The 18,029-nt window shown below is 35.3% G+C and overlaps 1 protein-coding gene and 1 long non-coding RNA gene across 2 annotated transcripts in view; one reads left to right on the top strand and one right to left on the bottom strand.

The window, feature by feature from the left end:
* Nucleotides 1-3,669, bottom strand: part of LOC130215746 (CD276 antigen homolog) — a 32,461-nt gene extending 28,792 nt beyond the window's left edge. Inside the window, exon 1 of the mRNA XM_056447598.1 lies at nt 3,547-3,669. Within this exon, the coding sequence (XP_056303573.1) occupies nt 3,547-3,557 (11 nt within the window). The 5' untranslated portion in view covers nt 3,558-3,669. The remainder of the gene's footprint in view (nt 1-3,546) is intronic.
* Nucleotides 1-16,126, top strand: part of LOC130215747 (uncharacterized) — a 49,616-nt gene extending 33,490 nt beyond the window's left edge. The window contains exon 3 of the long non-coding RNA XR_008835736.1: nt 15,908-16,126. This is a non-coding gene — a long non-coding RNA (uncharacterized LOC130215747). The remainder of the gene's footprint in view (nt 1-15,907) is intronic.
* The last annotated feature ends 1,903 nt before the right edge of the window (nt 16,127-18,029 follow it).

Raw genomic sequence — 18,029 nt, 5'->3', positions numbered from 1 at the left:
TTTGAATATTTTATATAAAGCATAGACTATATATTACATAATTAAACAAGATATTTAATTTAAAAATGTGAAACTTTATCTATATATTATTCTTACATGTCTAACATTACAAGTAAAAGAATGCTTCGTTTTGTGAACCTTGATAATTCACTACAAAAGTTTCCGACCGGAAGTTAAGGTACACCTGGCCTTCATCTACAGACATCATACAGACATAAGCAAAGCCTGTTTTTACAGTGACGGTACATTAATGTATATTTTCCAAAATAACATACAGCGGCCTTCCGTTGCCTATTGCAGCTGTGCACTACTGAAGGCCGACAGCAAATGTAAGTTAATCGAGATTATTCATCTATATTACGAAGTACTCTGAGCTAATAATAGCAGTCGTTATGTTATCCGATGGGACATGTGGATAATAATATACAAGTTATACAGTTTTTGTTAACTTACCTCGAAGTAGACCTGTTGCTCGCCATCGATCGCTCATCTAACTGTTAGGAGTCCAATCGCGCGAACATGTAGTGGGCGTGGCCAACTTGTGACGTCAATCCAGTTTGACCAATAGAAAAAGGCCTCATCCCAGAGGGAAGATACCGCCCCCTGCGCTGAAGAGTTCAAAACTTTTCAACTCGCAAGCAAAAATTTAAGTTCCGCAAAAAAATCTGACCCAACAGAAAGCAAAATTAATAAAAACCCTACTGGTAACTGAATAAAATGGCAATAGTTTATTTTTTGCAATGCAGATTTTTTTTTAACCAATGACATTTTTTAATTAAATGTTTTTTTTTTTCTTTTAATCTTTTATTTTTTAATTACAATGTACTTAGCTTTGGTCTAATACTAAATATGTTTGTTTGAATAATAAAGACACAAAAATTACTCTAGCATACAGTGGTTCAAAACTTTTTAACATGCAAGCAAAACCTTTCAATTCGCAAGCAAAGATTCTAGATGTGCAATAAATGACAGCAGAACAGAGCAAAATTAATGATTGTGCAATAAAAATTGTGCTTACTGCATAGTTTATTTATTTGCGATGCAAAACATTTTATTATCACTGACATATTTTTTTTTTTTAATGAAATGTTTTTTCATTTGCAATCTTTTATTTTTTAACTACTATATGCTTAATTTTTCCTTAAAAGTAAATATTTTTGATTAAATAATAAAGAAACAAATCTAGCTCCATACAATTACTCCCAATGCTGTATGTCTGGGCTATATGCGAAAATTGTGCCAGGTTATTATTATTAAAGATATGCTGAAGTTGTGTGATTCCCTTATCTGCCCATGTGCGGAAGTTGAGTGGTTTCTTGTTAGCTACGAAATCAGGGTTATTCCAGATTGGGGTGTATTTAGATGGACTAAGTGGGGAATTTGTGACCTGATAGAATTTCCACCAGGCTGTCAGAGTTGCTTTTATTGTTGGCATTTTAAAACAGTGATGTTTCTTGATTGTTTGACTGTGAAAAGGTAATTCTGAAATGTTAATGTCTTTGCAGATTGATTGTTCAATATCTTGCCAGGTGTATTCTGATGAGTTAATCCATTTGTGTATGTTTTGAAGCTGATTTGCCAAAAAACAGTAGTAAAAATGTGGTGCTTCTAATCCTCCTTGTGATTTTGGTTTTTGTAGGATTGTCAATTTAATTCTTGGGGTCATGTTTTTCCAGTAAAATTTTGTGATAATTGAATCTAGAGTTTTGAACCAGGTACGAGTGGGCTGTGTTGGAATCGTTGAAAACAAATAGTTTATCTTTGGGAGTATGGACATTTTGGTTACTGATATTCTGCCCATGATGGATAGTGGTAAGTTCATCCAGCGTTGAAGGTCGTCATCTATTTTTTTAAGTTGTGGGGTATAATTGAGACCAAACAACTCTGACAGCCTGGGGGAAACATTGATACCCAAATACAGTATGTGATGTAGTTGGTGCTCAGAGGGAACAAAAACATATTTCTGTCGTGTGCACTGTAATCCACACGTGAGTCTAGCTGCGCTCTCATCTCTCTGCCTCCTGAACACTGTAACAGGTAAAAACAGTCTTCGAAGTTATCATGCATATTAATGAAGTTGCACCATATACACAATAGAGCGCGCTGATTGGTTTGAACCAAGTCTTACTCATGAATTAATGCTGCATGCTCAGAGATGTTAAAATGTACTCCCAGGTACAGACATCCAGTCTACACGCTGGATTACACACAAGTATCTAATCGCCGTTACTTAGCTTCAAAACAACGTATTTTCACTTTTTTTGTGTAATAAATGTGTCCTAATAGTTTTTTTAGCAGCATGGGACACATATATGACTGTCAACAGCCCAAAAATGAGTTTTAGTGTGTCGTGACCCTTTAATTTAATAACAAGCATATTACAAATTAGTTTAAAACTCAAGTTTTTAAAAGTCAAGTTTAAATAACTATTTTCAAAACTACTTTAAAAAAACACACTTTGGTGTAAAAGTTTACACTCACACTGTTAGTCACCAAAATGTTAAATGCTCTTATTCTCGTAAATATCATCAGTATTTGAATGCCTAATGGTGCATGTTGTTGCTTGATTATGAGCAAATCTTTGGATAAAAGTAGCGTGCATATGAAATTATGAAATTATGTTGAATAAAATGTGCCTGTGCACATTCTGGCTAAAAGCACAGACACATGTAAATATCAAATCAGTACAAATATGCTGTAGATTTACCATGCTATAAGTGAGTGTGTTTACACCAAACAAAACTCAAGGCGTGCACATTTTCTCGATAAACCTTTTTTTTTTTTTTTTTTTTTTTTGCAAAATCGAACTATGTTTAAAACTTATTTTTGTAAATTAGTCATAGGTTTTTTGCCCAACAGAAACCAAACCAGTGCAGAAATAGTCACTTGACACTGAATATCAATAATTATGGAAACAATTTAAGCTACAAACATTCAGGGTTTCACTTTATATAAAGTGTCGCTTATACCTGTGAACTTACATGGTAACTAAATGTGTAAGTACATGGTAACTAAATATGTATATATATATATATATATATATATATATATATATATATATATATATATATATATATATATATATATATATATTTACCTGTAAGCCCAGTGCGACTCTTATAAACATTGGCAGACAATAATAAATATTTTTATTAGGAGGGTAATCTACCTTGTTTTTGAACTGAGCAGAGCTGTAGCTGAATAATTAGTCTTAATACAGTACTGTATTTTAATCCTCGTCGTTATGGTGTTTCTTCAACAAACTAATAATGCTAATTGCTAATGCTAAACTGCTAATGCAATATAATTATCAAAATAAAAGAAAAATATAAGTACCACATATAAATCGCAACTTAATAAGTATACGTTTAGTGTATAAATTACGTCCACGGGTTTCTTTGTTTGTGAATGTTAGCATGTGGTAGTAGCTAAGTTAAGCGGGCGAACAAACCAAAACAAACCAGGCCAAGAAAACATCAGAGCTTTGTTCGTGTCGCAGGTGAAAGTATGACTTGCTTTTTGCAAAATCATGGATCGCAAACATACCTGATGATCATGATGACCCGATAATATTGGACGATCAACACAGAATCTCAGAAGTTTGATATATTGTTTTTTATAGCATTATAAATTAGTGCCAAGGCTTCAGCGGTAAAGCCGGAAGTTGAGAAACTGATGACGTCCGAAGCCTGCGTTTTGCTTGAGTCGTTCAAACAATTTTTGTTTATTTAATTTAATTTATCATATTTATTTTTTGGATGTCTCTTACAATTGTATCCAGGGTTTTTTGTTGCTTTTATCGTATTTAAAAAAGTAAAACAATTTCAAGAAAATATGTAATAGTGTAATGGGCGTGGCCTAAGTTTAATTAAAGTCCCCAAGAAATCAAAACTAACCATATAATTTTATTAGCTTACATTGCTAGTTTTGCGGTTAACAATTCGTCTGTGTGTGTCATTAAGAAAAAAATTGTTTGCCCTTGTAATCTTTAATAGAAATCTGAAAATAGTATTTTTTTCATTAAAATTTTCAGATTATGTATATCTTAGCAAATGGGCGTGGCTAACATATTTAATCACGCTGCTCCATCTGTCAGTTTTGACAACAAACAGAAATGGTGAGCATGCAGGAGGAGTCTGTTGGGTTGTAATGACTCTCCACAAACACTTTCCCCAATCTATTTGAATGAAATGCCTACTTTACTACATCCAATCAGCTTGCAGCAGAAAAAAACAAGCCACGCCCACTGTTAGCTCATTAAATATTCCTCTAGGAACTGCGTCCCAATAAGAACAAAATAATCATTGCAGTTTCCGGTTTATTGGGTCTTTACTTAGATAAAAATGTTGTTGAATTAAGACTGATGTTGACAGGACTTTATAATTCAAATTGACATGAAACAAAGCGTAATGGACATGGTTTAGGTTTATTCCTAAAATGGTATATATTCACAACATATACCATATATTCTTCAAATGTAGTGGACATGCTTCCTACAAACAAGTCTCAAGGTGGGTAACAGTACGGGATCTTTGTTCTCCGTACAGGGTGACACATTCTCTATCGGAGACAGGTCGAGACTGCAGGCAGGCCAGTCTAGCACCTGTATCATCTTCCTCTACACCCAGGACTTTGTAATGTGTGCAGAATGTGGTTTTGCATTGTCCAAAAAGATCCTTTTCTTCTTTGATCTAGAGCACACAGCATCCATTGCTCCCCCCAAAAAATACCTGAAATACTGATTTATCTGACCACAGTACACACACTGTGTGATGATCCATCCCAGATGCCTCCGAGCCCAGAGAAGTCGACAGCACACTGTTAACATAGGGCTTGCTTTTGGCACAGTACAGTCTTAGCCCTGAACCTTTCTGGTGATATAGTTTACAGATGAATGACGATTCTTGATGCTGTGCCACCCGAGGGATCGGAGATCACAGTAGTTCAGCTTAGGTTTGCGCCCTTGACCTTTTTGCACCAGATTCCTCCAGATTCCTTGAACCGTTTAAGTGTGTTTTGCACTGTTGAAGGTGAAATATCCAATTGCTTCCTATCTTTCTTTGAGGAACAATGTTATTAAACATCTCATTAATTTTCTCTATTTGTTGGCAAACTGGCCATCCTCGACCCATCTTTGCTCCTGATGAAGAAGACCTTTCTTAAATGCTCCTTTTGTACCAAATCATAATTGCAATCACCTGATGACATCACCTGTTTCAAATCACATCATTATTTAACTAATTTACTTGATTGCTAGCTCTAAATTGCTAAAAATTAAAACACGTGTTTATTTTGAAAAAAAAAAAAAATCATGAGAAACACGTTTAATTTTATTGTCTCCAATGAAATGCATTCATTCATTCATTTTCTTTTCCGCTTAGTCCCTTTATTAATACGGGGTCGCCGCAGCGGAATGAAACGCCAACTTATCCAGCACGTTTTACGCAGCGGATGCCCTTCCAGCCGCAACCCATCTCTGGGGAAACATCCACACACACACATACACACACACACACACACTACGAACAATTTAGCTTACCCAGTTCATCTGTACCACATGTCTTTGGACTGTGCGGGGAAACCGGAGCACCTGAACCAATGAAATACAAGTCAAAGTAAATTTGTAAATCACTACTTTCTTTTTTATTTGCTTTTTCCACACTGTCCCACCCTTTTCTGATTTATGGTTTTGTATATATATACATATATATATATATATATATATATATATATATATATATATATATATATATATATATATATTCAACATGTACAACAAGGCTTTAAATTGTACTATAAGCTAATAATAGTATCTTGCAAAATAAGTCTAAAATATTACACACTGTCACCACAGCAATGACAAAATAAATATAGTTACTAAAAAATTATTATTAAAACTATTATGATTAAAATGTGTTGAAATAAATCCCACCATTAAACAATATTTTAAAAAGAATAAATATTTATCTAATCATTTTGTCTTTAACTCTATAAAACAAACAATGGCAACAAGTGTGAAGCAGATCACAAAACAGGAGACAAGGTCAATGAAAACTAAGTCAATGAAAGAACAAAGCCGTGAGAGGGAACATCAACTCAGAAAGAAGCAGCCAATAAAGACTTGTTTATCTTCATAAAGTTTTAAACTTAAAGTATTTTCTGTGGGAGAAAACCGTTTTTCCTGCTGATATAAGAGATTCTCTTCCTTAAAAAAAAAAACGAATTAAAAACTAAACAGAAAAGTATGTGCTGACAAAATGAAATACTTTATAAATGTCTGTTGAATAGATCAAAGAAAAATATAATGGAATAAATAAAAGTCAGAGGATAAATAAGATAAAAATACATGAAATAATTCAAGAAAAAAACTAAATATATTAATTCTTACAAACACAACATGAAGGAAAACCTGTGGTGCAAAAGACAACAAATTCTTAACCTAAAATGTTTCACAATCTTCTTTGGCTATACAATAAGAACAAGGCAATGCTTAAAGTAAGGATGTAACAGCCAAAACACTATCAAAAGCACTGGAAAGACTCCTGAGAAATCTGCAAAAGATATCTGCCTATCTAAGACTTTTATAGTGAAAAAACTGGACATGTCATTTGCACCAGTATTCTTTGTCTTTACTCTGTAAAGACCTAAAGCACTTGATCACTTTATTTTGTGCATGTTAGTAACATGGGCTTTTTTATGAGACAGAATATAAGCACAACTGCGGCTAACACAGCTAACCCAATCCACAGCGCAAGCAATGACTTTTCCTGACAGTCTGCTTCTGTTTCTTCACATTGGTTTTGGGTTTTGGAGTTGTTTTCTTTTTCGCCTTTTTGATTCTGCAACAAAGTTTAAAAGGAAATATTAGCTAATTGTGATGAAAGCAACATGTTTGTGTTTATAATATTAATATCTATCTATCTATCTATCTATCTATCTATCTATCTATCTATCTATCTATCTATCTATCTATCTATCTATCTATCTATCATCTATCTATCTATCTTTACACACACACATCACTGACAGCATCAGTACACTTTATAAAATTCAAATAATCAACCAGTTTCACGCACCTTGGATTTCGAGCATTACAATCTCCCATTCATCTGAGTGTGTAATGAAGCAGATGAAGTCTCCAGCATCAGTGTGCTGAAGATTGAGGAGTCTGATGGAAAAGCTTCCTCCTAGGTATTCACCAGGGAATGATTCAACTCGGTTCTTGTACTGTTTATCCTGAAACTCTACTGATTCTTCACCCTTGAGTATATCATACACATTCACACTATTATTGTGTCTCCAGTGCACTTCAATGTCTTGACATTTATGATCAGGTTCAGTTGAAGCACAAGGCAGAACAACAGAACCACCAATAAAACCAGTGACCTGCAGAGACACTGAAATGACAGAATCTCCTAAACTTACAGACCGTGTCTTTAAACAAATTTTATATGGGCTGTTCAAGTGCTTACCTTCATTTGTCAGCTGTGCAAATACACAGATGAAGCACAGGGATCTGTAAAATCAGAAAAATTTAAGTAGTTTTGTTACTAGTTACGCTAAGTTGCTTTACAGGTCCTTTTTTTTTTTTTGTTCCCTTAAACCAATAGTTGGTACAGGCTAATCTAAAACTCCTCTGAATAAGGGGCTTCATGGAACAAGCACACCACATTAAGGAACTGAATGATCATGCTCATATTAATATTTAATTATTCAATTAATAGTATAATTAGTTTGATTTTGATGTTAAATGGTAAAGAGAGATATCTCCACCCCTCAAAAGGATTAATTTTAGTTCTTGCTGGTGTTTTCACAGATTTCCATAATCAAGATAATATTTAATGTTCACTTATAGAGCAAGTGTGAACTTATTCAATCTCAATATGTAGGATACTTCATTAAAATTCAATTACAAGTTTGACATTATTATAAATATATAAGTATAATGTACAGTGTGAATATTGTTTATATAATTTTTCTATAGTGTAATTAAGATTATTTACTCAGGTATTTTAGTCAGTTAAATTATTGTCAAAATACATAAATTTAGAATACTTATAATGTCTAAATTTGTCATCATTTAGCATGTTCTCAGCAGACAGCTTCAGCTCAACAAGTTTACAATTTTGAAAACACTAAAATGAGCCAAAATAATGAAATGAATCAGATTATTATTTAAGAACATTAAGATGTAGATGCACATGGCCATACAATGCTAATTGCTAGAATATGCTAATGCAAAAATAAATAAATAAAAACGTACAGCAACTTCTTTATAGGCACATATGTAATTAATAAATATTGTTTATTAATAAGAGCTGCACGGGGGCGCAGTGGGTAGCATATTCGCCTCACAGCAAGAAGGTCGCTGGTTTGAGCCTCGGCTGGTCAGTTGGTGTTTCTGTGTGTAGTTTGCATGTTCTTCCCCTGTTCGCATGGGTTTCCTCCGAGTGCTCCGGTTTTTCCCACATGCCCTCATAATCTTTTATAAAATACCATAACCTTCTTGGCAACCCTGGAATGACTTTTCTTCATTTCTTGTCACATGGAATGCTAATTTTTGCTCTGCCTTCATCTATTCATTACTTTTCCTCCATTCTGTTAGCAACACCCATCTTCCGAAGTTTCCAATGGATAAAATCATGCACTGTCCTATATTTCCTTCTTATTTCAGGATTTTTTCCTTTGGGTGTATATCTCAATGTTGAAATAGAAAAACCTTCGGTTTTATACATAACAATTATATACATAACAAAAAAAATCTCTTTACAGGTGTGCTCTGTCAGGTGTATTACATATATACATATGGATGATTAAATGACATTTAGAACATCTCGTGCTTAAAATGTATACAGTTGTTTGGCTTTTGACATATTATTGAAAATCTGTGGCCAAGGAACAAGAAATAGCAATATATATATATATATATATATATATATATATATATATATATATATATATATATATATATATATATATATATATATATATATATATATATTAATTTACCTGTAAGCACAGTGCTACTCTTATAAACAGTGGCAGACAATAATAAATATTTTTATTAGGGGGGAAATCTACCTTGTTTTTGAACTGAGCAGAGCTGTAGCTGAATAATAATGTCTTAATACAGTACTGTATTTTAATCCTCGTCGTTATGGTGTTTCTTCAACAAACTAATAATGCTAATTGCTAATGCTAAACTGCTAATGCAATATAATTATCAAAGTAAAAGAAAAATATAAATACCACATATAAATCGCAACTTAATAAGTATACGTTTAGTGTATAAATTACGTCCACGGGTTTCTTTGTTTGTGAATGTTAGCATGTGGTAAGTTAAGCGGGCGTACAAACCAAAACAAACTAGGCTAAGGAAACATCAGAGCTTTGTTTGTGTCGCAGGTGAAAGTATGATTTGCCTCGTGCAAAATCATTGATCGCAAACATACCTGATGATCATGATGACCCAACAATATTGGACGATCAACACAGAATCTCAGAAGTTTGATATATTGTTTTTCATAGCATTATAACTTAGTGCCAAGGCTTCAGCGCATGTGTCGAGAAAGCTGGAAGTTGAGAAACTGATGACGTGCGAAGCCTCGATTTTGCTCGACTCGTTTAAACTATTTTTTACACATTTATACACATTAAACAATTAATACACAATTAATACACATTAAACACATTTCCTAATGCTTAATAAAAGATTTATATTGTGTAGCTATTATAAAGTGTTACCAATGTTTTTCAGTGTTAATGCACAACATAATATTTATACTACAAAATGGCACAGAATAGTGCATATGGATTTGGGATGCACCTATAGCCTGTTAATTTTGTTTTGATGAATACTAATATATTAATAACAGTTAACAGTTTTTTTTTTCCTTACCTGTAAGGACAGTGCTAATGTTTAGACTGTATCTATAATGATTAAATGGACGATAATATTAAATATTCTTATTAGGAATAAGACTAGTAACTGAGCTGTAACTGAATAATTAGGCCTTCTGCACCAGTGTATTTTATTGCTTATTATTGTGGCGGTAGATGAAGGGACAACTACTACTGCTAATTGCTAATTACTAATGCTAAACTGCTAATGCTAAATCAAAATAGTTACTGCCATTTGCTACAGATGTACATATAAATTGCAACTCAATAAATCTACGTTTGATGTATAAATGATGTCCACAGGTTTCTTTGTTAATGTTAGCATGTGGTAGTAGCTAAGTTAAGCGGGCGAACAAACCAAAACAAACCAGGCCAAGAAAACATCAGAACTTTTTTCGTGTCGCAGGGGAAAGTATGACTTGCTTTGTGCAAAATCATTGATCGTTAACATACCTGATGATCATGATGACCCCATAACAATGGACGATCAACATTGAATCTCAGAAGTTTGATATATTGTTATTATTTTATAGCATTATGGTGGCAAGGCCTCTGCGCATGTATTTATAAACACGGAAGAAGAAGAATGATACCATTGATGACTTGAAGCTTCGCATTTGCATGACTCATTCTATGTTTATCTAACAAGATAAACAAGTGTTAATAAACAAGATAAACAAGTCTACCAAGAGTTTAACAAATGGCACATGTGTCAAGAAACCTGGAAGCCTCGGATTTGCATGACCCATTCGAACTTGAATTTTATTCAATTTAATTTTTTTTAAATTTAATTTTATCTTATTTAATTTATTATTATTTAATTTTTTGGACTTCTGTTTGAATTGTATGTTGTTGTTGTAGTTGTTTTGCTTTTGTTTGTATTAAAAAGGGGGAAAAATCAGGAAGCTTTTAAATCTCTGAAAATTATTCTGAGACCTATTTAAAGTAGGGGCATGATTTTAATTTTTTAAGTCAAATTTTACGTGATGAAATTTGACATTGACTAGCTGCTGGTGATGTCAGCAAAACACTCAGTTAGCATTCTCTGTTATTTTTGTTTTAGCAACCATACATTTACAAAATAACATTAAATTTTCAGATCTAATATGTTGAAAATGCAACTGTGATGGAAACTACCTCCAACAGTGTCTGGGATGCAGCATAAGGGGTCATTCATACTGAACACTTCTTTGCATCCAAAAACGCATGATCCGCACAGCGCGGCTAGTCGACATGAATCAAAGTGCGGCATGGCAGAGCATTAAAGTTGACCAGTCTGTGCAACCCTCAATGTAAACTTATATGATCTCTTCAAAATGTAGAGTTGTGATACAGTCCAACCTCTTTCCAGTTTTAGACTAATAATATTGCCCCACCCTTTTTACTTTTACATACATAACACATTCACTTAATAATTTACTACTAAATTCAAGTTATTGGTTAACAGTTTCGTCAATAACTTCATCATACAGTTATGTCAAACAATCGAAAAAGTTTTAGTTGACTGAGACAAATTTGGGAATTCCTAAAAGATTCCTGAAATCCTAGGCTAAGATTTGTGATTTTTGTCCGTTGGTTTGACATGTCCCCTGATAGTTGCTTAATGATCGTTGCAATCAGATGTTCAGGCAGTGTCAGTTTTTTCAGACACTTTCCTGCAGTGTGACAACAGCTACAATGAGCTTCAATACAAGAACCAATTTATAACTTGTGCTGTTGACGTTTGTTGGCTGCCTCTGGCTCACCTGGACCAAAAAGCTGTGCATGAACACACTAAACAGGCAATAGCTGACTGAAATAAAAGACATGTTTTGCTTGAATGGATGTATCTTTCCCACAGGTGTCAGAAGCCTGGTCATTCCAGAAAAGAAAAGAAACACATTCAAACCACAAACAAAGCAGAGTTACATACTGCCCTACAATAATATAAAGAAACACTTCTAAAAACACTGCTCAGAAAACCAGTCAATATGAGGTGTGACCCCCATTTGCTCATGCAGTGCAACATCTCCGTTGCATAGAGTCGATCAGACACAATACTGGGCCTCATGATCTCTGCATTAAAAATGGCATCAATGAAGACGATGATGAAGATAATGATGCAGATAAGTTTCCCTGAGACGGTTTCAGACCATTTGTGCAGAAATTCTCATTATCAAATCAATTGTTGCAGCTGCTGTTTCTGGCTGTGGCTGGTCTCAGACAATCTTGGAGGTGATGATACTAAATGTTAGTGATGGGAAGTTCGGATCATTTTACTGACTCAGATCTTTGAGTCTTGTTCATCGAGATGAACGAATCTTTTTTCGAGTCATTTCATTTATTTGGTTCAATTTGCCAAAATATTATTAAAATGTTACAAATTGCTTCCAAACAAATCTACAACGAGCCCAAAAGGTTGATCACATGACAAATAAGTCATAAATAGTATACTATAAGAAGGAGAAAATAATCTTTCAGTGTTTACCTGCTCTTTTGTCTATGAAGGTATTTTTGTCCCGTTGCTCAGTTTACCTCTTCATGTCTTCAAATGTCAGTGGTTCGTTCACGTTACACTGACAGTTACATATAATCTTAACCAATGTACACAGTCTGAGCCAATAGGAACCATGATGACTGAGAAAATATAAGACTGATTCCTGTGACGCTCCAGAGACAGACGAGTCTTCGCTGAGGCCAGCTTCCAGCCTCCGCCAGCTTCCAGCCTCCGCCACTGAGACTGCAGCTCTGCACAAGACGTTTGGCCAGCGGAGAAATTAAAATGATCGTGCCCAACTGAGCCTGGTTTCTCTCAAGGTTTTTTTTCTTCACTTCCGCCATTAGTGAAGTTTTTTTTCCCTCTCCGCTGTCGCCACTGGCTTGCATGGTTCGGGATCTGTAGAGCTGCGCATCGTTGGATTTGCCATTCAATATTTGGACTCTCACTAGTGATTATTAAACCACGCTGAACTGAACTGAACTGAACTTGAACACTACAAACTGAACTACACTGTTCCTATTTACTGTGACCTTTTATGTGAAGCTGCTTTGACACAATCTACATTGTATAAGCGCTATACAAATAAAGGTGAATTGAATTGAATGATGATTAGTTCACCTTTCGAGTCTTCTGGTTCTTGAGTCGTTCGGTCATCACGTGATAGAATGACTCAAACCCGAGGACTAAAAAGGTGAATGGATCAAATCTCTTTCTGGCTCTAAATGCAAATGATTGGCTTCTGTCTTTCACGTGATGAACGACTCAGACCGAGGACTCGAGAGGTGAACGGATCAATTCTCTTTCCGGCTCTAAACGCAAATGATTGGCTTCTGCCTTTCCGCGATGAACGACTCAAAAGACTTGAAATGAACGATTCCACCTGCACAAATGTGAACAAATCACTCCCTGAGAGGACTCGGAGTTCCCGAGTCATATTGAAGATTAGTTCAAAATGGACGAATCGTTCAAGAATGACCCATCACTACTAAATGTCGATACTGAAAGTCCTGGGCTGGTGTGGTTACACATAGCCTGCAGTTGTGGGGTTGGTTTGATGTACTGCCAAATTCCCCGAAATACTTCGGGGATTGCTTTTGGTAGAGAAATGAACATTCAACTGACATGGAACAACTCTAGTGGACATTACTGTAGTCTGCATGGCAATTGCATGCTCCCTCAACTTGCGACGCCGGTGTGTGTACCCTGATAGAAACCTATGTTTAGAATTCTGAAATGCATGGCGCTGCGTGACGCAATGCGGCGCTTCTGGGGTGTGACCCCCTTATGGCACACCTGTGCAATAATCAGGCTGTCTAATAAGCATTGTGATATGTTGACCTGTGAGGTGGATAGATTATTTCAGCAAAGAAGAAGTGCTCGGTAACAAAGATTTAGATGAATGAGATGAGTAATATTTGAGAGAAATATGTCTTTTGTGTACACAGAAAGTTTCAGCCCATGAAAAATGGAAGCAAAAAACAGCAGTGTTGCAGTTTGTGTAAGAATCAAGACTAATAAGAGAGGATTCTGCTGAAACCAAATGTGATTTCAGACAGCAAAGTAATAATAATCTCTAGTGAATTCAGTGGTAGTGAACATCAACAAAACATCCTGTAATGGTAAAGAATGAAGTCAATAGGCTGTGGCTTTGAGTCAATACGCTGTGGGTGTTTGAATGCAGTCAAACATGAACCAAACAGGCTTTTAATAAATGAAAGCGGACAAGTTCATGAAGTACAAACCCTGCTCACACCTGTGTTTATTTTCGTCCACTGGTGTTTAGATCAATATAAAATGCACCGTAATTCCAGGTTGCACTTTAATTCAAGATGGCTGTTCAGACTGGTGAGTTCCACTCATCCCATGATGAATCTTTGTTTTTAAATGTTTCAGGCCTTTAAATGTCTGTATTTTTGAGTCTTTTGGTGGTTCATGGAGCCTCAGCAGATGAATTTGGTACAGAAACAGATGAGGACTCTTCTCATTTGTGGCAGTGTTTGTATCTACAGCATCCTGGACCTCACATGTCTTTTTCAAACCAAACATGACACATCTGTGTGTTTATGAACCAGTCTGATCAATACGAGAACAAACTTCAGTCCATACAATTCAACACAGTATGATAATGATATTATGCATACAAAACAAAATGCTCTGAAGAACTGTGTTCAGCTCTTTAGCTTGAGGAGGTACTATATTTAGTTATAGACTACTTTTAAACTACTGATTAGTGAAAGCATACCTTTTCATCTTTAAAAGAAAACTTTAAATTTGTTGTGGCAAACTTCTGTTTTCCTTCTGAAAGACCCAGCTTTTGCTAATTATGTCAAGATAATAGTTTCTACAGTTCGACTCAGGTGACACAAAAGTGCTAATTCTCCTGTTTTTACCAAATCTAATGTCATGATCATGTCAAACTCTGCAACTTGCAACTTGCATTGTGAGTTAATCCATGTTTAAAGTATCAATATAGTCCAAAGACATTATTTGTCAATGATAGTTTATGAAGGATGAAGGCCAAAACAAATCTGGTCAATGCAAATATGAACAAGCTATAAACGAGGTCTTTTTGCATGGATCACAGAAATGATGTGGAATATGTGGGAAGTTTTGTGTAAAAAAAATAAACGTATATAGACTGTATAAATATACCCAATGTTGATGTGTTGATGGTCCCTGGTGTCATGATTATCAATATTTACTATATTTCTGGAATTCTTAGTATCAAAAGTCAGTTCATATTTGGTAATAAGTGTAATTCCAGGATGAATTATTTCATGTGTCCATATTTTTATTGCATGTCATCAGATTTTTTTTCACTTGTAACATCATTCAAATTAGTTTTTTCACTGAATACCCTAGACCAGGGATGCCCAAACTCTGTCCTGGAGGGCCGGTGTCCTGGAGATTAGCTCCAACTTGCCTCACCACACCTGCGTGGACCTTGATTAGCTAGCACAGGTATGTCTGATTGGGGTTGGAACTAAACTTTGCAGGACACCGGCCCTTTGGCACCCCTGCACTTGACTGGATCTCAGCAGCAAAATTTGTTAGACAAATTTTTAAAAAGCTATTTTCCCTTTGGTGTTTGCATTTCCTGCATCCTGGAGACGAGTGTCACCATAATAACACCACTCATTAGTTTATATAAAACCTTAAATAAAGGCATCAGGTGACACGATTCAGCCAACTCAATGAGAAGCATTTGTGTATTTATAAACCAGTCTGATCACTAAGAACTTTAAAGTCATTGTTGTATTATGTTTCTGTATAATATGATGTAATAGTGAAACATAATACAACAATAAATGCTCTGCCTTGTAATGTCAGGTATTTGTTGAACGAATAGTATAAAGATAAATATTAATAATAATAATAATGGAAAATATTATAATAGATAATAATATCTGTATCAAAGCTTGAAACAAAGATAATGATCAAGGAACCAAATCCATGTCTGTAGACAAATGTCAATGAGATTTGAATGGCAAATACATCAAAATATTTGCTTTTCTTTTTGTCTTTCAGTTTCTCTGCGTCACTGGAAAATCTGCATTCTCGATGTTTGGTTTATTGATAAACTACAGTCAACAGATGACAGACACAATGACAGCAGAAATGTGTGCACAAATACTTTAATTTTTAAGTGTGTGAGAGAAACTTTGTCAATGTCTGGTTAATGTTTTAGTCAATTGTAAATAAATAAATGCTGTAAAGTGATATCCCACAATAATTTATTGTCTTTGTTTAACCTGTTTACTAAATAAAACCAGTATTGAACTACTTTAAAAACAGCTTTTGTGTTAGATTGTTTGGTGAACACACTGCTTAACATTGCTAATAGATAGTAAATGTTATATGAATATGAAGGTTTTGCATTTAGGTTCGAAGTGAACCGTAAAAAATAAATTTTAATCTATTGAAGAGTTTTAATTCTTTCATTTAGGGGTCACACACACTGAAAAAAGTGTTGCATGCAAAACTGTTGCAAACTATTTATTTGTGTTGAATTTAAACAAACAAATTAAATTGAGCAATGTTCAACTTAATTTTTTGTTTAAATTCAGCCCAAATAAATTGTTTACAACCACTTAACGTTAAAAAATTGAGTAAATCCAAGGAATCATCTTTGAATAATTTTTTCAGTGCAGTTGTCTGTAAATGTGATCTCTGATGGCCTCTGGTGGTGTAAACATGAATAGCAGATTGACTTCCCAACCCTGCTCCTACACACTTATGTTTCAAACAAGCCTGAAGGACTCAATTAGTCTGTTTTATTAGGGTTGGAAGTAAACTGTCCAATTTATTCATTGTTGTAATTCAATTTTTGAGTTTCCAAAGAAACAATACATAAGGAAAACAAGATCAGATATACATATAACATTTTTTGTGATGCTTCTGTGGGGGGACACGGTGGTGCAGTGGGTAGCACATTCACCTCACAACAAGAAGGTCGCTGATTCGAGCCTCGGCTGGGTCAGTTGGCGTTTCAGTGTGGAGTTTGCATGTTCTCCCCATGTTGGTGTGGGTTTCCTCTTGGTGCTCCAGTTTCCCCCACAATCCGAAGACATTGTACAGGAATTAGGTAAGCTAAATTGTCCGTGATGTATGTGTTTATGGATGTTTCCCAGTGATGGGTTGCAGCTGGAAGGGCATCCGCTGCATAAAAAATATGCTGGATAAGTTGACGGTTCATTCCGCTGTGGCGACCCCAGATTAATAAAGGGACTAAGCCAAAAAATAATGAATGAATGAATGTAATGCTTCTGTTTCCATTTTTAAAACTGTAAGACTTAAAATGTGAGTTTAAGATTGTAAGAGCTGTAAATATATTGCAAATATATTGTAAAAATACTGTACTTGGTTCAAGCTTATACTCAAATAATGAGGACAGATCCAGTTAATTGTCAGTTATGAAATGACCAAGTGGCCAACTCAAACAAATGTCATGTTTTGGCACCACACACACTGGCCACTTTATTAGGTACACCTTACTAGAACGGGGTTGACCGCACTTTTGCATTCAGAACTGCCTTAATTCTTCATGGCATAGATTCAACAAGGTGCTGGGAATATTCCTCAGAGATTTTGGTCCATTTTGACATGATAGCATCACGCAGTTGTTGCAGATTTGTTGGCTGCACATCCATGAAATGAATATCTTGTTCCACCACATCCCAAAGGTGCTCTATTGGATTGAGTGGGGGTGACTGTGGAGGCCATTTTAGTACAGTGATCTTATTGTCATGTTCAAGAAACCAGTCTGAGATGATTCGCGCTTTATGTGATGGCGCGTTATCCTGCTGGAAGTAGCCATCAGAAGATGAATACACTGTGGTTATAAAAGGATGGACATGGTCAGCAACAGAACTCAGGTAGGCTATGGTGTTGACATGATGGTCAGTTGGTACTAATGGGCCCAAATGTGCCAAGAAAAAAAACCCCACACCATTACACCACCACCAGCAGCCTAAACCGTGGATATAAGCCAGGATGGATCCATGCTTTCATGTTGTTGATTCTAACCCTAATTTGAATGTTGCAGCAGAATTTTGGTGAGCCTGTGGGAATTGTAGGCTCAGTTTCCTGTGACAGGAGTGGCACCTGGTGTGGTCTTCTGCTGCTGTAGCCCATCAGCCTCAAGGTTGGA

This window comes from Danio aesculapii, chromosome 22, assembly GCF_903798145.1.
Source record: "Danio aesculapii chromosome 22, fDanAes4.1, whole genome shotgun sequence".
NCBI classification, from domain to species: domain Eukaryota; kingdom Metazoa; phylum Chordata; class Actinopteri; order Cypriniformes; family Danionidae; genus Danio; species Danio aesculapii.
Note: the sequence above shows the minus strand (reverse complement) of the source record. Positions and strands in the feature narration are given on the sequence as shown.